The sequence below is a fragment of the Bombyx mori genome, chromosome 4 (genome assembly GCF_030269925.1).
Source record: "Bombyx mori chromosome 4, ASM3026992v2".
NCBI classification, from domain to species: Eukaryota; Metazoa; Arthropoda; class Insecta; order Lepidoptera; family Bombycidae; genus Bombyx; species Bombyx mori.
This window is the reverse complement of record NC_085110.1, coordinates 12,254,442-12,278,233: the sequence shown is the minus strand read 5'-3', so window position 1 is coordinate 12,278,233 and position 23,792 is coordinate 12,254,442. Positions and strand designations below refer to the sequence as shown.

At 35.8% G+C, this 23,792-nt stretch overlaps 3 protein-coding genes and 1 long non-coding RNA gene across 4 annotated transcripts in view; 1 reads left to right on the top strand and 3 right to left on the bottom strand.

The window, feature by feature from the left end:
* Positions 1-4,728: 4,728 nt before the first annotated feature.
* On the bottom strand, positions 4,729-12,177 carry LOC101739143 (sorting nexin-20). Its single transcript, XM_004930912.5, has 4 exons — positions 11,557-12,177; positions 10,482-10,703; positions 9,539-9,732; positions 4,729-7,873 (listed from the first exon to the last, which is right to left on the bottom strand). Exons 1-4 carry the CDS (start codon positions 11,770-11,772, stop codon positions 7,750-7,752), a joined length of 756 nt encoding a protein of 251 aa, XP_004930969.1. The 5' UTR covers positions 11,773-12,177; the 3' UTR covers positions 4,729-7,749.
* Positions 12,178-12,951: 774 nt separating this feature from the next.
* On the top strand, positions 12,952-14,191 carry LOC134198799 (uncharacterized). The gene is made up of 2 exons (XR_009972999.1): positions 12,952-13,100; positions 13,299-14,191. It is a non-coding gene; the product is annotated as an uncharacterized LOC134198799 (long non-coding RNA).
* Positions 14,192-15,663: 1,472 nt separating this feature from the next.
* On the bottom strand, positions 15,664-17,195 carry LOC101739282 (NADH-ubiquinone oxidoreductase 49 kDa subunit). Its single transcript, XM_004930913.5, has one exon. The coding sequence runs from the start codon at positions 17,077-17,079 to the stop codon at positions 15,703-15,705; it is 1,377 nt and encodes a 458-aa protein (XP_004930970.1). The 5' UTR covers positions 17,080-17,195; the 3' UTR covers positions 15,664-15,702.
* Positions 17,196-18,895: 1,700 nt separating this feature from the next.
* The window catches only part of LOC101739424 (large neutral amino acids transporter small subunit 2), a 23,614-nt gene continuing 18,717 nt past the window's right edge, over positions 18,896-23,792 (bottom strand). The window contains exons 6-7 of the mRNA XM_004930914.5: positions 23,210-23,410; positions 18,896-20,491 (exon numbers count right to left, since the gene is read on the bottom strand). Of these exons, the coding sequence (XP_004930971.1) occupies positions 20,087-20,491; positions 23,210-23,410 (606 nt within the window). The 3' untranslated portion in view covers positions 18,896-20,086. The remainder of the gene's footprint in view (positions 20,492-23,209; positions 23,411-23,792) is intronic.

The window sequence follows — 23,792 nt, the reverse complement described above, 5'->3', positions numbered from 1 at the left end:
AACCTGCCAGGACGGAAGCGATACACCGTTAACCGCTCTTCAACGCAGCAGTTCTGTACAACAGCACTCAAGCAACGCTCCAGAGTGCTGGTGGCGCACCGCACGTCCTCGCCTCCTCAGGTCGCCCCGAAGCGACCATGTTCCTAGGATTGCTACCCTACACCTGACCATAAATCATCTGAGCCGTAGGCCTTAAAATACTAATACTAATAAATAATGTATATAAATATAATGGTAGTGGAAAATCCGTGGTGTTTTTAAAAGAAAACTGCCCACTCATCCACTGGTAGATTCTGCCAATTACTGCTCTTGCTAGGGCTAGGATTAGCAAATTCCCTCAGGTTGAGCCCGTGAGCTGACCTACCCCTCCGAGCGTAGCTGTAATAGCCTCTTAGGCTACCAACTAATAGGTAGGGAAATTAAAGAAAATCCGGTGAGAGGCTCAATCGGCTGTGTCTATGGAATGATACGTTAGCATTAATAGCTATAGAAAAAGCTAGCTTAAAAGTGTGTTGATGACGACGTTTTAAATTTAATCTTTTTTTTTGGAACTGCGACTTTTCCAAACTTATTTTATGACCAGTAGGTGAACTTGTGAACTTTCGTTTAAAAACGTGTCATGTATTCCTTAAATTGTCAACGTTACTTCATTGCTTATCAAGATTAGTCGTTGGTTCTTTTCTCTTATCTTCCCTTTTTCTTGTCTAAAAACCCAATATGGAAGTATGTAAATTTTCCTGTCGTTGACTTGCGAGCCAGCAAATGGTCCGGCGCGGAACCTGTGTCCGTCATACGGACGAAGCCGACGACTCGTCGCTCGCGTGGCATATCAATTTCGACTAGGTACACACAATAAAATTGGACGGTCTCCGGAGAGGGCTTAAACGATTCGCCGTTTTGTCTCGGGGCCCAGCTGCGTAATGACCGGAGCGGGAAAAAATTGTCAGCAAGAAAACGCGAGGGTAGTCGGGTTTATGTGCACGCGGCAGCTGGCGTCACCGGGAGGCGACGCGCTCCTAACGGCCTCTGCTTACCTCGCAAAACCCGCGCCAATTTTATTTATCGAAAATATAAACCGATTTGCGGAGGGCCCTCGTAAATTCTGAACGTCTGATTTATAGCGGGCACGGGACGCGCTTAAAACAAAGTTTGTTCCTTAAAGACTCCTTTGCATGTACTTCCAAGTGACGACAATAAAAAAAAAATACCTCCAAATATTATCTATCTAAACCACATCTAAACACCCTTAACATTGCATTTCGAGAATAATTTTCTGAACTGATTTATTCTTTATTGTTAATTTTAGGTTAGATTTTTATGTGGTTATTGGAAGTGAAAAGTAAATTACTACGAAAACCAATTTCGTAACTACATTCCTCTCTCAAATTGTACGGTCTAATTTAGGTAAATTCAAGATTTAAAAGAATATTGGATTTTTTTGTAATTTCACTCATTAATAGAGTACTTAACAATACTTATAAATCGCGTGCCGCATACCATAAAGTTAGTCATGGAGTTAACAAGGTTGGGAGTCCCGTATCGGCAATTCCCTAAAGCCTTATAACTGAAAGCGACCGTCTTAAGGAGACATACCACGCGAATCAATTAGGTGATTTGAGGGTTGCCTCGCGTGCCACCCACCTCTATTATGTTTAATAACAATTGTGTACTTTAGCGTTATGGTTTTACGATATTGTAGAATGATCAATATTTTTCTTTATTGTTTCTGGGTACTAAATTAGCTAAAAGGACGTATGATACTGATAGTTGATCGGCATGAGCCCTCATTAGTCCTCATTGCCGTCCTAATTTTTACCTAGTAGCAATCAGACTTCTGTCATATGACAGTATAATTGCAATTAACGGAGCCATTGGAAGCCCACCATCCAAAGTGAACTTCGCTGTCTTTGAAATGCCAAATGTTTCTTAAAGGTAGTGAGTGAGCTGAGGAATTATTGAAGACAATCTCTTCATCTCCATTTTTCCATCGCACCGCTCGCCACCGTAGCTAAATTCAATGAGACCGCTCATCCGTTTCCATGCAAAACTTTTTCTCTTCCACAGTATTTACCGAGTACTATGACTTGACCTTCTTCAAACGAGGTTTGAAGGTCTGGGCTCTGGCATTAGTGATCTTCTAGAGTGATGATTATCACTCACCATTAGGTGCAGTTGATACTCGTCTGAATTCGAAAAAAATTATCTATCTATAACGATTTCTATAGACATTTTCTGAATTGCTTACTTCACTAGACAAGAAGAAGAATACGAAGAAAATAAAAACATTTACTATAATAAAATATCTTGAAATTTCCATTGAAATTAACGTAGGTAGGTATATTATGTCGATTCGTTAGCCACCACAACGCGAACACGATGTCGTGTGACGAACCGGGATATAATGCATCATTACTAACGGCAAATTGCTTTGGTGAATCCCCAATCAATCAAATAAATTGTTTCAAATTTATAACATGAAAACGAGAGACGTTTCTCTTTTGCAGCATTATAATTTGTTTAGTTTCAAAAAAATATACGATAAAATTAGTACACATATCGTTTATGTATTATATGTATAATGTAAAAAGCCAAGTTTCACTGCTGTAGAGCGTATGAGCCTGCACGGGTGGGTACCACTATTTATACCGCAAAGCAGCCATGCGTTCCGCTTTGCAGAGTGAGTCAATGTGATTGAGGCTTAGATGAACTTAATAAAACTATACGTACCTACCTATTTATATGTTCACGTCAGTCATTGTAACTAAAATCAGTGTCCATCTATCTACATTTTGCTTATTATTTCAAGAAGTTAATATTTTATGAATCGGTCATCTAAAGCACAAGAAGTTTACGTTCGCTTCTTTTTTACCAAGGCCTAATTTCCTACAAGGTAGGGGCGGCGAGGGGGCACTCGGTGTAGTTGGGACTACCGAAACCACCGACTAAACGGCTTTCCTGACGCAATCACAGACAACGAACCGTGATCGCTGATCGAGTCGTGGGCGAAAACGAATCTACAACCAGCCTCTCGGGTCAGAGAACGACGATATACCCCCAAGTGCTCCCTCAGTAAAATCAACATGCGGCACGCCGATGCTTGTATCACGCCACGCGCCATTGAACTCTCCCATCGTTTCGAGTTGTTACTGAGGGAAGCTGCCTTTTATCAGGACTGGAGCTGGAATAAACCCTCCACCTGTTCTTGACTCAACAGTGACGCATACGTGGGGCTGGAAGAGCTATCTCTTACGGTCCGCCACCTTCTTGGGTTAATGTTTAAGTTGGTGCTGTCCAAAAAACATCTAAACTTTCTGTTGTACACGGAACCACCTTACCTGTTTTCGTGTTGGAACGATTTTCCCTTACATCCGGTATTAGTAAACTGTAGCCGCATAAGCACGTATGAAGGAAATTCAATATTCCTATTTGCGTCGTTAGTTCTTCTACCTTGCTTCTTTGGGACCTTCAAGCTTTTTTTGTACTAGCTAGGTATATGTTTTTTGAATAATTTGCAAGTGGCGATGGACTAGGTCGCTGACAAACGAAGGTTCGTCAATAGCTCCTGTTCCTTTCGTCAACACACCGCAGAGCGAACGTCTCAAACTAAGTCATAACGGAAAACTGTCCATCACCCATCATACCCACCTGGGTATGGATGGACTTTGTTCCATTCGGTTTTACGGAATTTGGGAAACTTTTTTTATAGAAAATTTTCAAATGCCACCCAAAACGATGGAAAACGGTTTAGTCCACATAGTTTCTCGCCAGATCTTCTCAGTGGGTCGCGATTCCGATCCGGTCATAGATTCTGCGAAGCACTGCTCTTACTAGGGCTAGTGTAGCTCTTATTAGCAAATTTTCTCAGGTTGAGCTCGTGAGCTCACCTATCCGTCCGGGCGTAGCTGAAATAGCCTCTTAAAACTACCAGCGAATAGACAGGGATTAAAATATAGCATGCCTCTACTGCGAGCGAACGAATTTCACAACAGTGGGCAATACTTCGATTAAATATATCGAATTAAATTAACACACATTACTTAGGTACAGTAAAAAAATTCAATATATTTAATAATTTTTGCCTCACATTTTATCTCACAGCCCACCTGGTGTTAAGTGGTTACCGGAGCCCATAGACATCTACAACGTAAATCCTGCCACCCACATTGAGATACGAGTTCTAAGGTCACCCTTCAAACCGTAACGCATTACTGCTTCACGACAGAAGTAGGCAGGGCAGTGGTACCTACCCGTGCAGACCCACAAGACGTTCTACCACCAGTAAGTACCTCTCAATTAAAACCTTCTGCAACAATTCTGGAGAAACTAATTACGACATAGTGACAGTTGGAAGTCGCAACCTATTGAATAGAAAATAATGGCGCTAACCGTAAGTACCTAACCCTATGGGCGAACGAAATAATCTTATATACTTAGTCTACTTCACGCCATTCCGTCTTTAACCATAAAGATAAAGATAAAGAAGCCTTTATTAAAAAACCTTAGGTAATTCATATTTAGGTACATACTATTCATTAATTATTATTTTTTTCTTTGCATTTGACATCGGCTAAGATTGTTTTGCTTTCTTTTTTATTTATTTCTTCCGTCTTTAACTATCGTCCATTATATCTAACTGCTCTTTGTATTCATATGGTCGTTACAGAGTAAACGTTGTGAGAGACTTAACGTTTTAATAATTCATTAAGACAAATAAAACAATTGATCAAATAGTTTAAACTATTATAATATCACTAAAATGTATAAAACATCAGTCACCTTACTTAGAAGCTACACAAATAAATATTTCAATAATATCGCTACAATACTTGCATCATATAAATTGACTATGATTTAATTTTATTACAAAATATATTTCATTATTTTTCAAACGTGCAAAATTTATACACAGATTCTATGATACAGTATAAGATTTTAATTTAAATATAAACTCAAAACAAATATACACATTATCGAACAAATTGATCAACATAATTTATAAAAAGATTCAAAGATTTTATGAGTCAAAATAAACTTTTATCAAAGACTAGACAATTTGTATAATATTTTACAATAAGAATGTAAATAATATAATTCTATTACATCATAAGCCTTGTAATTCAAAAGAAGACAAAGGTTTTTAATGTTTTTGAGATAAACAGTTAATTCGAACATCACACAAAAAGAACTCAACTATAATAGCAAGCCGATTAGAAAATATTCTTGAGTTTAAAACCGTATTTATTATCAAATTTATAATTAAAGCGTTTTCGTTACTATTGAAAAATTATAATATATGGTTAACCATAAAGAATTGCAGTAAAACAATTTTTAAACAACATAAGGTGTACTGACAGTTACATATTTTAAAATTAATTAACACAATCACTGCACTGATCTGCCACTCTTTGATATTATTAAAACCTAACGCATTACGGATTGAGTTTTATGAATGGTAACGTGATTTTTGAAGTAAAAACTTCTTTAGCATCGTTGTGATTTGAAAGTCGATGAAACGAAAAAGCGACAGTAAAAAGAGACAGACACATAAATTCTATGATTTAACGTGGGAGAAAATGAGATAGAAAACATTATAAAGCGTTTCTAAAATTAGTGTATCTCTTTGTGCTCGCCCACCTGCCACTCTCTCAAACACAAAAAAAGGTTCTCTTTGTGATCTGCTTCGTATCTGATATTCGTACTTATTACGTTCTGAATACATATATGTAATATATACGAATAAAATGCAAAATAATTATCAAACTTTGCATCACTATGATCATTACTAAAACGTCCAATAATAATTATCCTCTTCCCGAAATTTTACATTCGTCTCATTATCTTGAAGCCAAATTTTTTGAAGGTTTCACTTCAACCACGTGTGAATGTTGTTGTGATGTGAATGTTTTTATTTTTTGTCAAAATTAATCCTTTGTCTGTATAAAAAACTAACAAAATGGTAGACAATCAATTATTTATTTAACTATCTTCTATCTATCTATTTATATAAAAATGAATTGCTGTTCGTTAGTTTCGCTAAAACTCGTGAACGGCTGGACCGATTTGGCTACTTTTGGTCTTGAATTATTTGTGGAAGTCCAGAGAAGGTTTAAAAGTTACATAAATATGAAAATGCTCGGAATTAAATAAAAATACCAATTTTGTTTTTCCTTTGATGTGTCCCCGTCGGACAAATTCCTTTTGTTTGTTTTAAGTTTATTTTATACAAAACTTTGTCTTTTATTTTTCGATTGAGGCACTACGAAGTCTGCCGGGTCAGCTAGTACTAATATATAATATATAAATCTACAGTAGTTTTTACGGATTTTTTTTTTTTTTTTTTTTTTTTATTGCTTAGATGGGTGGACGAGCGCACAGCCCACCTGATGTTAAGTGGTTACTGGAGCCCATAGACATCTACAACGTAGACGCGCCACCCACCTTGAGATACAAGTTCTAAAGTCTCAGTATAGTTACAACGGCTACCCCACCCTTCAAACCGAAACGCATTACTGCTTCACGGCAGAAATAAGCAGGGCGGTGGTACCTATCCGCGCGGACTCACAAGAGGTCCTACCACCAGTAATTACGCAAATTATAATTTTGCGGGTTTGATTTTTATTACACGATGTTATTCCTTCACCGTGGAAGTCAATCGTGAACATTTGTTGAGTACATATTTCATTAGAAAAATTGGTACCCGCCTGCGGGATTCGAACACCGGTGCATCGCTTCAACACGAATGCACCGGACGTCTTATCCTTTAGGCCACGACGACTTCAACGGATGTTCCTGAACTACTGAACCATGCATCCGATTGACTTAAAACTTGGTATCCATGTAGAAAATACACGTTATTAATGGATAGGCTAATAATTATATGAGTGATGGACTCCCTACACCAGTTGCGGGGGCGTTAATGATGAGAATCTTTGTGGGGGTGAGAAATGATAATGTTAATTTTAAATGCCCAGCGAAGCGGACGGGTACAGCTAATATGTTTATGTTTAGAGGTTCTTTAATTTCTTCGTGTGATAGCTGCAATAGTTGAAAACTTTGCACAGTCAAAGTTGGCACTTAAGAGTAAGGTTCCTGGCTTCTATCCACGTACAATAGATGAGGAGCGAGTCGTCAAAGGACCGGTGCATTACATATTTCATTCATCATTAGGTTGGGCGCAAAGACGTGGCATTAATTATTCGATTTCATTTAGACTTTCAATTCGAATGAAAATCGGTCAATCTTTATTATTTTTCATCAAAAACTTAATAAAATTAATAGTTGTCAAAAAATTACCTACTATAACTTCGATATATGCAATCCCTTAAAACTAATATCGCATTGTGTGTTTGTAATTTTTTTATAGTTTTCTTAATAAAAATAAATGTTATTCTTACATTGTAAATAGCTACAATAATATTATACTAGGAAGCAATACAATTTACTTGTGTATAGTAATATTGAAAGCTACAGTGAGATGATATTATATATATATCAATCAGCCTTTAGAGATAAATTTATATGCCGAAGACAATAGAGAACGTGGCAGGCAATTCAAACATAGACTACAGCGGGGTTATTCATCACCATACAAAATTAGGTTGCCATATTTGAACACAAAAAATAACAAAGGACACTTTCATAATTACATCAAAGCTGGAGTCTACATTACCGAACATTAAAATCATAATAATAATGATGATTCCTTTAAATACCTCTCGGTATATGTCATTATATATTGATGTTTAATAATTACATGGTGTCTAAAGTGTCGACTGCTTCCATTAATGTGGGCACGGAATCCACCTTCATTCCTCGTTTGCGAAGGTCATTTAGTTCTTCAACTAACTTCGATTTATCTCTACCAAGTGTTTCCCTGGAATAAAGGAAAGGAAAGCTTTTTAATAGAACATGAATGTTGGTAAAATGCTAATTACTTTACTGTTAGCCTATTTAATACTATATACTACATTAACACTAAGTTTATTTATCAATACATTTTTTCTCCTACCTACGCCGAAAGTTCGGTTTTCCTCGCGCTGTACAGGGAAGAAAGTCTAACTTTTCCTCCCTGGGTACAAGTGCGCATGCGCGTTAGTGTCTACGTCTGCTCCCACGCACCTAAAATTCTCCGTCATTGTTGTGCTCGGGTAATTTGCACTATTGTGTTTAGTGTAAAAGTGAAAAACAAAAGGCAATAAAATTTAATAGTGAAGTATTAAACAAATATGAGTTCATCAGACAGTTCTTATTCAATTAGTAGTAGTTTATTTAAAAATAAAAAAAACAGTTAAATTGTTTTTTTATGAGAATAGGGGGGCTTGGCCCCCCCTCTACCGCCGGCCAGGGCTTCGCCCCTGGAGCCCGGCTCGGTACTCCACGAACTTTGGGCCTGGTAGGAGAAAAAATAGTATGTGCACCGTGGGAGAAAAGTAGGACATCTCATGCCCCGTTTTTGCATTTTACACGCTGGAGGAAATGTCCTACTTTTCTCCCTTGGTACACAATGTACTAAAGATGATATATTAATGAATTATTGTAAATGGATGAAAAATGGAAGTAAAATACTTTCAAATCATACAATTATAATGTGTTTATGATTATTGTTTTCTATGTAAAAATACAGTTAAGTTAATGATAATGCAGTGACATTGATATTGAACAATACATTTACAATTAAATCACATATAATATGATAATATAATAAACAATATTTAAATATACGGCAAACTAAGTAGGTACATATTTCCAATTATTAAAGTCGAAAAACTACTTTTGTTACATACTGTAACAATGGCTATTATCTATATTCACTCATTAGTTTTACTGACAATAACTGTCATGTTCAGGAAGTACCTATTTCGTAAATCCAAATCGAAGTCAATCAAGTCAAGTAGTTCTGAGTCACGCTAGAATCTCGACTGTGGACATCAGTTGACAGTTTTAATTAAATACATTTTTTACAATAATAAAACTGGTGCTATTATTGTACGAATAGATTTTTCCTAGTTCCCAAAAATTTATCTAGCAAGAAGCTTTAATCAAACAAATTCAAATTAACACATTATCAAAATTTGGGCTTGTCTATCTAGATCATCGGTGGGCAAATATTTTGATAGTCGGGCCGCATTGCAGATGAAAATTTTATAGTTTTTGCTAAGGATGTCAATTAATGAATTTTAAAACCAACATTTTTGAATCAAAATACTTATTTATCAAGTCATATGAATAAAAAAATTGAAAAGAAAATTTATGATAGACAAAAACTAATATTTGTGTTTTTAATAATAATATATACAATGCTTCACGGGCCAGAGACAGTTCTACCGCAGGTCGCCATTTGCCCAGGCCTGATCTAGATAGTAATTGCGATAATAGACAATCTTTTTGTGAATCAAATTTCATAGAAAATTGGGAAAATGTATGTTATAGATGTCTGTGGGCTTCGGTAATCACTTAACACCAGGTGGGACGTGAGCTCGTCCACCCATCTAAGCAATAAAAAAAAGAAAATATTTAGCAGGTACAATTCAAGTCTTACCAAATGTTTATGCAAGTGTGAAGCAATGGTATGTATATCAGGAGTAAATCAGAATCACTGACTGCTTCGTATCTTCGTAATGCAAGCTGTGCCCACCGTTCCACTGGCCCTGCTAATGTACCATCACTAGCTCCAGCGCATGCCACAATCCGACAAAGAGCACAAAGCACCACCCTTGATCTGTCTGTATAAACCTGAAACACATAGTTTGAAACAGACTTTATACAATTTAAGGTTTATTATAAATATGCTCAATCTGATTTAGGAATGTAGTTAATCTGAAATTGATACACCTGTTTTTTATAAACAGAACAAAACTGTAAACAACAATTAACTAATGAGTAACGAATAAGCTCCACAATGTCCACAAATTATATGAAAAGTACATAAATGATACAGATAATTATAAATATACTATTGTTACATGAATATAATTTAATTTCTCATGATTTAAAAATCTGTTCAGTAAAAATTGTCACTTTTTTAGTATTTGGCAATTACTCATAGACTAGTGTAAATATTGCAACCTATATAGTTCCAAAAGATTAAGCTTTACTTATGTAACATAAAAAAATCCTTTGAACTTGAATTCAATTTCTAAATTGTAGAAGTAAGCTATGTAAGCTAATACTGATACTAATTACTTCAAACAAAATTAAATAAAAATATTAATAAATGTACAATAGTTTCAATGAAATTATGAATAGCTTGGCTGCAAAATCAGGTTGTTTGCCTAGTGGGTAGTAAGTAGTACTGTACCATCAGATACTGACTTCTGTACAGTCCAGTCCAGTCCAGGTTCCCGATTTAATTCACAATGACAGTCAATATTTCTCTAGTTATTTCATTTTTCGTACACTTGTTTTTGTTCCATATGTGTACCCACAATATAGAAGAAAATATTGTTTTTTAATGAAAGAAAAGCATGCAAAAAAATGATTACCTTATTTAATAATTTGAAACTTGTTTCTAGTATGGACAGTGCCTGGTCAAATTTACCCTCATTAATTAGTCTCTTGGCTTCACTCAATTCCACATCCTGGAAGAATGTGATTGCTGCCGGACAATCTCGGAGTCTTGAGTCATTGCTCATTAAATCCAACAGTGATTCAAATGCTGCACAACGAGTAGATATTAAATTGGCATCAAAGTTGCCTACTACAGTCTGAAAAGAAGTTAAAATCAAAATCATACAATTCTACTTCTTTTTACATTATAAAACTTTACAGAGATTCAGTGATCTTAGTATATCTATACCTTTATATTTTTCATAACACACCCTATGCTAGTTAATAAAAAACAATCTCTGAAAAGTATTGAAACTGTAATAACTGTAAGCTTTTGAAATATTATTATATTTAATACTGCTTGCTTAGTTACCAGAGCCCATAGACATCAACAATGCACTACAACAGCCTTCCCACCCTTATTATTAAATCACATTACTGATTCACCCAAAAGAAGCAGGTTGGTGGACCTGCAGGATCACAAGACCCCCAACCACCAGTAAAACTTATCAACTATAACTATATATATTTATTGCTAATTAATCATTCAGTGAACTTCCTTATCATGTGACATTTACACAATGTGATTACAATTACAATGCTTTGTTTCATCCTTGATTGCAATATTTATCAAAACTATGTATTTTGCCATCAGGATTTTAAAATGTCTCCTTTAACACTTTAAGCAAATTGTAAATGTATGTAGGCAATTAGCATCACAATGAATCATTTTCCAAATAAATAAAATGAATCATGGTTTAGTGGTAAGCCCCGAACCTAAAAAAACCATACCTAGCCTTGTTTATGGTAAATTTACACTTTGTAAGGACGCCGAATATTCTTGGTTTAGTTTAATGCTATTGTGATTCACGTGTTCTTTCATTTTGATGAGATCATTACGCAAACACGCCTCTTTTTCGGATGATTTTCAATTTCACGAGACGCATTACTTATAGAGAATACGGTAATATTTAATTACAACACAGTATTAGAACCAAATAAACAATCTACCTTTCTCGGAAATGATAAATTATTAAGCAGCGTCGGTTGTTCCTTTTTTAAACCATTATATAGATCCAAAAAATGGGTGTATCTTCTTTCAACGTTCGCAGGATCTTGATCAGCCAAATCCGTTTCTCGATTCACCTGTACCATGTAGGCTACAAATTTCTTCTCGGTCTCAGAACTATCCACTGTCCGTGACGAAATAATTTTGAATCGCAACATTTTTAATCTTTTGTTACATTAATAATAGAAAATATATGCGTTTAAATACAACGACACTATAAGCAAAACAAAACAATGATAAATGAAAACAACAAAATGTTGCGCTAGTTAGCAATTGTTCAATTCGATTTCTAACTCGAGTTACGCGTAGTTCGAGTAATCTCGAATCGGTTTTTCGATAATTCATGCTTGAGTTCACTGATAATGAACGATTTATACAAGTAAGCGAAAGCACTATAGCTCGTCTCGGCATTTTATATTCCCGTAAATGTATCAACCAAATGACAGGGACGATGATACTAAGTCTGCCATAGGCATAATAATATTCTCTGACCCATGAGCACCTGCGTCAACTGGAAGGTGAGAAGTCCACGGTCGTGGTTCACCCTATCCTCGAGGATCGCATCCTCTCGATAGCCCGCAGTACGGCTGACGAGTAGTGACCAGTTCCCTAAGCTCTGAGACCACGCCGCAGCGAAGCGCTTGTCTATGGTAAGCTTTTGTTAGTTTTTCTTATTAATATTGGTTAAAATAAAATAAAATAGTTCCACAATAAAATAATACCAGGGCCTGAACTACATTTTAATCTTACCGGCTAAGTTGAGTAGGTCTGTAATGAAAACGGAGGGCTACATGAAATATAAATTTAAAAAAGGAATATACTAACTCATAGGAGTGGCTTGGTTGTGCTTGGCTGGCATTGCTGATTTCCATAAGCGGTGGTGACTTTATACTACATATATTCAAGAAAAGAGCATATTCTTACCTGAAGGGTAGGCAACGCACTGACGTAAACGCTGGTGACCGTGGGCGGCGGTGAATCACTTACCATCAGGTGACCCGTCTTGCTCGTATGCCTCTCGTTGTTATAAAAGAAAAAAAATATATTATTATACCATTAGGCCGGTCAATGCAAGGCTACGTTTATTTCAAATCGAATCAACTCGAGTCGTGTTTTTCCTTTGCTAGCACAACTCTAAGCTGAGTCATTTCTTTGAAGTAAAGGTAAAAAACATATTTTGTAGTTTTATTTTTTCAATGCAGGAAAGGCAATGGTATGAGGTGTACAGCCAAACGTCTTGTTAAAAAAAATTGGAGCCATATTAAAATTTGTAGTAAGTACTTCGATCAATAATACTATTAGATTCGCGATTAGCGCTTCAAAAACGGCCCGAAAAATAAGACCACAAATAAATTTGTGGTCTTATTTCAAATTAGTATGGTCCAATCATAGCCAAGACTAAGACGTCAAACGCTGCAATGCGCGTTCAAAAACTGAGTAAAAAACCACCGTAACACCAAGGTTTTGGAAGGAATATCTTTTTTTGGTAAATTTATATTATTAAGTGTTTTTCATAAAATAATAAACACAATTATATTGTAAATAAAACACAATTTACGAATATTGTAATTGTTTGGCCAAAGTTTGCAACAAGGCACCAACTATTGTAACAAACATCACCTATTCTTGGACAGGGAATGCATAGAGTAGTTTTGTTATTTTATAATGTTATTTTTGTTTGTAGATTTCCTAGTAGCCCCTTGTCGCTGTGCACAATGGATATATATTGTCGTGAAAGAAAGAGGAGAAGAAATATAGAACTTTTATAAAAATTCTAGAATTGTTCAATGGTGGTGGCAAATCAATGCAAAAAAGTATTAAAAAAACTTTATATGTATGTGTAAATATTTGAAGCGTATATGCTGAAAAGGATTTGTTTTCTGGGGGAAACGAACACAGCCATAAAATAAGCCTAAATTAAACTGATTATAGAAAAATTCATTGATATAAGATTACATTATATTTGTAAAAAAGAAACCGCTCATATAAAAATGACTTCTAAAAGACAGCTTTATAACAAACTGAATCTGTTTAAAGATAATTAAACCTACATTATTGTTTTAATTACTTCTGTGTAAAGAATACGTGGAAAACATGTTTCGTGTTTCCTTTCAAATTTTTTTTTACTTTATTCAATTTTATTTTTTATCACCTATTTGTTGTAATAGCGGCAATGTAAAATATTATCTACTACTTTTTTGAATCGGTCAAAAATAGTTGCGACCATACAAAACAAACCTAAAACAAATATGTATATTCTGCAACTCTATGTCTCTCAATACTTACTGTGTTCTGAGCATTGAAATGTAACACCAAGAACTACATCTAGTTCCACAATACAATAAGCACGAAATTTTAAACAAATATTTTTAACCTTATAAATTAGGCTTTAAGTATCATTTTAGAATAAATATTTTTGTACTGATGACTTTTTATGTTCAAGTGACATTTTAAATTTATTCCATAATATTCTTTTTCTGACGAAAGGACCTAAATACATATATTTTGCAATGGTAATTAAACTTTATGTTTAAGCATTAAGGTTTATAATAAACTGAAGTCGTTAACATTATTAAACTTTTTTCTAAGAAATGAAGATGTTTTCGTGTCTGCAAACGTGGCCACTGGAGCGTCTTATTTTTGTTCCTGATCCTTAATCTAGTACTATTATTGATCGAAGAGTAAGTACGAAAAAAAAACGAACTACACTGAAAAAATCTGAACTTTACTGGTGGTAGGAAATCTTGTGAGTCCCCACGGGTAGGCCACCACCTAGCCTATTTCTACCGTGAAGCAGTAATGCGTTTCGGTTTGAAGGGTGGGGCAGCCGTTGTAACTATACTGAGACCTTAGAACTTATATCTCAAGGTGGGTGACGCATTGATGTTGTAGATGTCTATGGGTTCCAGTAACCACATAAGAACCAGGTGGACTATGAGCTCATCCAACCCATATAAGCAATAAAAAAAAAAAACATGTGTGCAATTCACACGTGGTAGAAGTGAAACCTTCCAAAATTAAAATACAATTATCCGAAACGTCTTAAGTATATGTAAAATTTTGTCATTAGTAAATAATTGAAAGGTAGCGCCCTCTGTGAATTGATATTTTATATTATACGTATAATTTATATATTTCACGTATAATCCTAAATTAAAATTCACTACAAGAGCTTTCATAGATTCATAGATCACTACAAGAGCTTTCAAAAATCTCACAGATGGCGCTGTATTAAATAGTATGTATATTTCTGTCTCATTCTTTGCTGGCTTCATCCTACACATTTTTGTATTTGTGTCTCTTACCTGTCGTTTTTTCCGTTGCATCCGGTTTGAAATCACAACGATTCTAAAGAAGTTTTCACTTCAAAAATGCAACCATGAGATTTGGAATGAAATAGACTAAAATGAGATAAGATAAAACGAGTAGAGGTTGCATATGCTGAAGTGAAATAAAATAGAGGGAAATTATGTACTAAAACTGCAGTGAGCATTTGGGAAGAATCCCGAGAAGTTACATCCACCTACTTTGCTTCATTTTCAACACTGATACACATTCACAAATACTAACTGGTTACAAAGCCACGTTTATTACTCGTCTAAATTATAAGAAATAAGTACTACATTTGTAAATTAACCTGACATCTCACGTTCCCGCCAAAAAGTATGAATCAAAACAAAACGAAGAAAACTTTTTATTTTTTTAATCAGCGAAGCTGAAAAGTTGACTACCTATCTACCTAACAAGAAAGCTCGTAAAAAAACCATGGTCGAAGGGCAGTCAATCTCTACAGACTAGATATACCTACCGAAGCCTGGATTAGCTCGCAGGTAATGCAATGTGTATCGTGTGATATCCCTCAACTTTTACTTTTGGGCAAAACCAGCCGCAATAAAGACTGCCAATAAAAAATAGGAAAAAATGGCCGGAAACCATCAAGAGAAGAGGTGTGGTTTGTCATCTGTTTAATGTAAACCTTTATCCGCTTCAACTTAAATACAAATAAAGTCGATTTGCAATCTTTTCGAATGATTATTGTTAAAAACTACTGTCAGTAAACATTATTTATTTAAAGTTAAATCGATCGTCTAGCGATCTATGTCACCGAACACAACATCGACGGTAGCAATGAGAACAGCAATATCGGCAAGCATTAAACCTTTACCTAATAAAGAGAGGCTCATCAAATGGGTATAAGAACTAGGGCGAATAAAAATCCGATAGGGTTTGGATGTACCATCGGCCACCATGTACAGTCCTAGCTCGCCTTTTGGACATTCTATAGCAGTATATGTGGCTCCTGGCGGAACCGGGTATCCTTCAGTGCATAGCTTAAAGTGGTGGATTAATGATTCCATGGATGTTTTCATCTCGACTCTTGAAGGAAGACATATTTTCGAATCGTCGGTTTTAATTTCCCCTGGCGGTATTGTATCTAATACTTGGTTGATGATGCGTAGCGATTGTCGCATTTCTTCCAATCTTAAAAGGTGACGATCATAACTGTCTCCAAATGTTCCCACGGGTACATCGAAGTCGTACATGTCGTAATCATCATAAGGATGCGCTACCCTCAAGTCCCATTTAACTCCAGTACATCGCAACATCGGACCTGTGCATCCGAGACTCATGGCTTCGTGGGCGGTAAGTACACCAATCCCAGCTGTTCTAGCATAGTATAATCGATTCCCCGTTGCCACGTCTTCAGTTTCGTCAAATCTTTCACCCAATTTCATACATAGTTCATAGACATCATCCAGAAACCCAATAGGTAAATCTTGGGACACACCCCCAGGTCGAACATACGCGCAATGAACACGCGCGCCACAAAGCCTTTCAAACAATTCGTAAATCTTTTCTCTTTCTTCGCACATCCAAAAAAAAGGAGTTATACCTCCAGCATCCAATACCGTGCCTGATACGTTAAGCATGTGATTAGCTATGCGGCATAATTCACCGCAAAGAACACGAATAGCTTTGGCACGTGGGGGGGCTTCAATGTTCAGGAGCGTTTCGACAGCTAGAGCGAAGCATGTTTCGTTGGAGATCGTGGATACGTAATCCAATCGATCCATGTAGGGCAGGTTTTGGTTGTAATGTTTGGATTCCATTAATTTTTCTGTGGCTCTATGAAGAAAACCGATATGGGGATCGGCCCGTACAACCATTTCCCCGTCGAGCTCCAGTATGAGACGGAGTACGCCGTGCGCCGCGGGGTGTTGGGGACCGAAATTTATCCACATATTCTGTAGTTTCCGTTCCAGAGGCCTTAGTTTAGAATTGTAGATCATTTTATAAAATTTGTTGGTCTCTGGTGTGGGATACATGACGGGACCGTTGAATTGCTTAACAAACTCAGGATCCGGATACCACCTGTGCGCAGACAGCGGTGCGTAAAACGTTATGTTTCTTCTAGAAAAATTAAAGATACTGTTACACGTTGTCAAGAAACGAAGATTAAGCATTGTCCAATGAATATTATATAATTAACTACTCAGAGAAAATAGTTGTACAACAATCTTTGATGGAGTTTGATATTAAGTCAAAACCATTGCGTTTGACGTTTGACTGTTCGAGTTCATGACAGGAGTATGACAAAGAGACACAAAATAACTATTTCTAAAAAAGGCATGCTTTCGTAATAAGTAGGTACTTATCGAGTCCTTTGAATTTACACAATACCCAAAGCTTTTAATATGATTAAAAAACAAACTGAAAATAAAATTCAATAAAATTCCAAAACCGAAATATAAAATTTTTAATTTAAAATAATTTCTTTCATACTAGATGCGATTTAACTTATATAGGTACATATTAATTATTTTTCTTGATTGTTATCGTAATCCTGAGCTCCTATTAAGTTAGGTTAGTCTTCATAACATCCTCTTTTTAACGTAATTATATTTTTTCCGGCAGCTTCTCAAAACTAACTGGTAATATGGTAAATTGAGAAACTGCACGTGTGCGTACCACTATCGTTTTTTTATAGAGAAGCGGCCGTACCTCCAGTCCGTCTGGTGTTAAGTAGTTACCAGAGCCCATAGACATTAATAAGGTAAATACCTCTATCCACCACAAAACATTTTTTTAGCCAATGGTCTAGATAGACCGTATCAGAGTAACCTTAACTAGTAGGTGAACTCACGGGGCTCAAACCTGACGACGTTGCTAACACGAACCCTAGCAAGAGCCGTGCTTCGCAGAATCTACCACCGGATCGAAAACGCGACCCACTGAAAAGATCCGGCGAGAAACTCAGTGGGCTGTGTCTGTAGGTTAATTTACGTCGAGCCCTTCGCTGCAAGCGACGGGATCGATGAGAACGATGACCGGTGCTTGAGGTACCTAAAAACAAAACAAGAATTCAGTCTAAATTTTTATAGTACAACAGCTACCCCACCCTCCAAGCCGAAGCAAATAATTGCTGCCGCAAAAAAGCCTTATTTATTGCCTACTAGCTGACCCGGCAGACTCCATAGTGCATCAATCGATAAATAAAAGAAAGAAATCCGTCCGACGGGGGACACGTCAAAGAGAAAACAAAATTGTTATTTTTATTAAATTCCGAGCATTTTTATATTTATCTACCTTTTAAACCTTCTCTGGACTTCCACAAATAATTCAAGAACAAAATTAGCCAAATCGGTTCAGCCGCTCTCGAGTTTTGGCGAGACTAACGAACAGCAATTCATTTTTATATAGGTATAGAGTTAGATTGCCTATGTCGGCAGACGAGCGTACGGACCACCTTATGCGAATATGGTTAGAGATTACCGTCGCTCAAGGACGTCAGCAATGCCAGGGGCACCACCGAGTCCCTGCCTACCATTCAGTAGTACACTCCGCAAGCTTCGTTTAAAGAAGGACATGTCACAGAGCTCGGGAAATACCGTAGAGGGGAGTTCATTCCAAAACCGGATGGTACGTGGCAGAAAAGATCTCTGGAAACACACCGTCGATGAATGTAGCGCTTCCAGGTGCCTCTGAACTCTGCCTCATCCTCCGGTGACGGGAGGTGTGATGGTATAAAAGAGCTAAAGAGATCATCTCGAAGCACTCTTCTCAAAGCACTCATGTTTTTCAAATTACAGAGTGGGACAGCCTTTATTCAATTGTGAGTGCCCTTATGTCTCAACACGATGGCATTCAGTTTACGCTTTCTATGAGATCATATAACACTTCACACTGTTGGCCGTAAAATCGGCTTCGTATGTAGTACATTAAAAATATATATATGTATGTATTTATAAAAGAACTGAAATCAAATAACGAACAACGAAAAGCAGTCAAATTTTTATTATATAGCTATTTTTGTTTTATTCCATAATTGGGCTAAATGCGCCTTTATATTGAATAGATTATTCACAATAAATAGGACTTATAGGTTATAGGAAATCACATTCACTTTACGAAATATAAGAGAGCTATTAGGATTACTTCGAACGGTTTCCAGCTTCCTAATGTGGACAGAAAATTTCTACACTAAAACATTTAAATACGTCGGTCTAAATTAAGATAAGAAGTAAAAATATAGTTTAAAAAATACGAATAAAAACACGCTTTAACAGGAAGCAAAATTAAAAACTATTTTCATCATAGGTCTTTCATAGTTAAAATTTTCAAATTAATCGAAAGCCTTGAATTTTGTGAAAGATTCCGTTACACGGGTCAAGCTATGTAATAAAAGCGTGTTAAAAATAAAACCATTGATTGTAATGTGATAATTATTATCAGTCTAACTTAATAAATAAGTAATACTAATTTTAAAAAAATTAAATTATAATTCATACCTCTAAACATAGTTTGAATAATTACAAAATACTAATGAGAGTACATACACGTTTAAAACGTTTCATAAAATATACTTAAGCTCATTATAATCGTAAATGTATAAATACTGAGGAGTTTAGCCTTTAGTGGTACATTTTTCAAATACGCAATATTTATTTTAGATGGCACTTCACTTATAGCGTACATGAGTAGCAGTGCCGCTGTGTTTGGTCCAAACATTTGGTATATTTCCGAATATCCCAAACATGCCATTAACCCATATCATAAGCAGCAAGAATGTCGATGCGTGTTCAAACAGAAGTCACTAATGATAATGACATATGATTAATTTGATAATATTATTATTAATATTCTATTATTTAAAAAAGAAAAAATAACTTATATGTACACATGACAGTTTTTAAGCAGACAGAGCAAATGTACTAAATAGACAAGTGAAGTGACAACATTATTTTATGTTTCCCGCTAATAAAGGGCGGTTGACATCACTGACTCCTTTAAATACGACGAAGATCACAAACAAGAAGCATTTTTTTTTTCTTCTTTTAACACTTTTAAATAATATAACAATATTGGTCCAATACAGCCGATATATTATACATTTTTCAAGGTTCATTGTTCGAGTAAACACCGCCTACGTGACGAGAAATACATTTTTGAAACTATTCTGTTTACATTCACCTAACTCTCAGACAATTTCTCTGTGGAATCAAGATAAATACAGGAACATGTTTTTTGTAGGAACCTCAAAATGCCACCGGAGAACGAATGATACGCTTCTGGTTTCCTTTGCCATTTTACACACAAATAGTAAACAGGGATGCCAGAGAGTAAAATAACAATACCTATTGCAGTATCCTTGGGCTGTACAATCGCCGGAATTATAACTAAACACGCAATAGCGATGAGAAATATGTACGGTATAACTATGTTGACTTTGATTGGCCGAGGCAGGTCAGGTTTCGTTCGTCGAAGCCACAACATTCCAACGACAGATGCGCCGACGGAAAGCCAAAGTATCTGCGAGTAGTAGTTTATAAGGGCGAAAACGTTGCTAGTTGTCAACATGAGTAACGAGAAGAAACACTGAAAACAAACAATATTAATAAAATAGGTATCCGTTTTGTAACGCATTTGCAAATAATTCAATTATTAATAACACAATAATTTTTTTCGTTTAACACTTTCGATATATATATAAGATTTCACCAATATTATTATTATGATGTATGTCCAAAGTTTTTATTTATTTATTTTAAATCCTACTTAAACTGATAGCCTTGAGAGTTTATGTCAGCGTAACCTAATAAGTAGGTGAGCTCACGGGGTTCAAACCTGACGACGTTGCTAACACTAGCCCTAGCAAGAGCAGTGCTTCGCAGACTCTACCGTCTAAAGATGACGGGGCGCTCATGTTGAAAAAAAGTCTTAAATGAATAAATTCAGAATAGAGAAATTATTCGAAAAAGAAAATACTTGAAAGTACAAATACATTCAAAAACTTAGAGCTCAAAGGACATCGGGCACCTTTGTATGGGACACTTACCTACAGCGAACAAAAATGAAATTAGGTCTGGTGGATAGGCAATTGAATCTAGTTTACAATGGTATAGGTCCCATATCTGTGAGCCGTGGGAATAAGGAGAAACTGGACATTAAAAAAATATATTTTTTTTTACTTTTTTGTGCAATAATTCAAGAGGAAAAAAGGAATAAAAAAAACATGTTTTTCTCTTTACTTTTATTCTGCCGCATCCAAATCTACAAGAGTTTCGTCTAAAAACGCCGCAGGTGCGTGAAATTCTTCTTGATATATAGCCCAAGATAAAAAGTATACCACACTGGCGATGTGCGCGCAACTCCCTACAGTGCGGCGGCCGTGTATACAGGAACAGTAATACCCTTCGAGGCTTTGTCTTCCTTGCAATGCCGGATTTATTAGTATATATGTATAATAGCGTTTTGCTCTTATGTGACGAGACTGTATTCTGCCTCGTATTAATATTTTATTTTCTACCAACTCTCTGCGATGGTATAATTCCATTATATACACTCCGTTTGGCCGCATGTGTTCATGGCAATAAGATTTGGCCAATTTCAAATGGTATATTCCCAAGGTAAATAAAAATAGCTTATAATATAAAATAGCTTAATAGATATTTTAACTTACTGAGCGGTCATATTTAGTAATTAGGACAAATAGTCAACTTAAAATATGAATTTCATTTTACTTTTATTTCCATTTTCCCATTGTTATGAATTAAAATAACCACATAATATTAAATATGATTGGAAGCACTATGATTTAAAAGTGTTTTGGTTTATGTTCGCGACTTTAAAAAAAGCGGGTAAAAAACGCCCAATGATCTTTCAATGCAGCGTATTTTTAAACTGATATTAAACATAGATAAAAATATCTTTGATATAATGTGACCAGTTTTTTTCCTGAATTAATAATGAATCTTTCGATACGAATAATTGAAAAAAAAAACTTTCAATCTGCTTTTTACTACTACAACAACTGCAACACAAGAAGTTGTAGAATTATAGGTTTTCCAATTTGACACACTAACATTACTACTGTACATAACAACTACGAGTGTATTAAAGTACTTTCTTTGGTTTTCGCAAGTCACAGACGTGTTTAAAACTACTTTTATGGTTTGATCTTGCGTCTACTAATGTATTTATTATTATCACTACATTGCTAATGAATCCTTTAAATCATACAGGATGACACAAACACAGAAACCCAGAAACAACGGAATCCTTTCTCAACGGTATCGCGCGTGCGTGTCATTTAAATTCATCTCAGATTCGAGAATAAGCACATGTTTGTCTATGGTTTCAGTTTTCTCGGTGAAATTATTTAGAATACATAACGTAGAGTATTCCTGAGTACTCATGGTTGCCATGTAGAAAGGGACAAACGTACCTATTTCTATTATATTATTACGAACTCGAGCCCAAACCGATGCCTCATCTCAAGTACTATTCAAGCGAAACATTATTACGTTCGGGTTTCAAAGGTAACTTATTGGATCTAGTAATCTAACAATAAGTAGATCGTGAGACCATATATATCTAGGTACAAGCAGTGCAAAAAAAGTTAAAAAAAAACTTTTTAATAATCTGTGGTTTATGCTAATGATGGCAGGGCGTCTTGTGATACTGGTGGTTAAGCATATTGTGAGACACCACATGGGTAGATACCACCACCCTGCTCTGCAGGTGCACGGCAGAAACAGTTCTGCCGTGAAGCACTAATGTGTTTGGGTTTGGAGGGTGGGTCAGCCGTTGTACTGTAAAACTGAGAATCAGAACTCATGGCGGTTGGCATTTAAGTTGTTGATGTACATATATGGGTTCCGGTAACCACTTAACGCTAAGCAGGCCGAGAGTTCGTCTACCTATTGATTTATTTCAATTGCTTCAGATTTTGCATCCATATTACGTTCATTAATATTTCATATAGTATACCAGAATTAAATAAAAATAATAACCACAATCTCGGGATAAAATAAAAGTGATAATAGCAATAATAATAATAAGTAAGCAATAATAATAATAAAAAACAAAAAATCAAATAATAATAATAATAATAATAATAAAACAAAAACTCAAAATTAACATCAAAACTATCTTAACCTAAAGGCTGGTTTGGATCCAGAGCGCTCAACATGCACACGCGTCCAGTGCTGCATCATTGGGCAGTCCAGATCCATCCGCGAGGCAAACAGCCGCAGATAGCTGTTGCGATTGACCCGCAATAAATAAAAAGTCTACCGGGACAACAAAACTTACCGTAAATATAAGAGAGGGTATAGGAGTTTGTTTATCGACGTGGAACAGTGAAAAGAACGCCGGCATGTGTCCCTCCTGGGCGCCGGTGGCGAATAGACGAGCTGACGTGAATAAGACACCGTTGACGCCTCCAAAAGTGGACAACGCCACGAACACTGGAATCACCCAGCTCCAGTTTCCGAAGAGGCGATCACCGAATATCTGAAATTCATTACAAAAATCATGTAAGGTTGTACCCAAAACAAAATTCTTAAACTTGTTACTTTTGATTAAATAGTACACCTCATAGACGCTAACAAGAAGAAACTAAAAGAACTAGAACTAGTATATTGTGTACATACCTACTATAAGGGTAATTTAAGAATCTCTACAATCAAATAATAATATTATCTGAATAAACAGACGTATTACCTATTCAATGTTTACGTGTGGGTTTATTTTTCTTATTAGGTCAAAAGGTGTAATCGAATGACAGCGAAATCACAGACAGAGATGAATTCAACCTTTATTTAATCAAACCAATATTCATTAATTCATTTCAGTTCCTTGTGAACGCATCGCTTTGATAAGAAATATTACATTA

Excerpts from the sequence above, each read along its gene's own strand:
- LOC101739143 (XM_004930912.5), bottom strand. The coding sequence starts at position 11,772 with ATGTTGCGATTCAAAATTATTTCGTCACGGACAGTGGATAGTTCTGAG. Across the intron at positions 10,704-11,556 it reads ATTTATCATTTCCGAGAAAG|ACTGTAGTAGGCAACTTTGA; the intron begins GTAGATTGTTTA and ends ACTTCTTTTCAG. Across the intron at positions 9,733-10,481 it reads GTTTCAAATTATTAAATAAG|GTTTATACAGACAGATCAAG; the intron begins GTAATCATTTTT and ends TATGTGTTTCAG.
- LOC101739282 (XM_004930913.5), bottom strand. The coding sequence starts at position 17,079 with ATGCTTAATCTTCGTTTCTTGACAACGTGTAACAGTATCTTTAATTTT.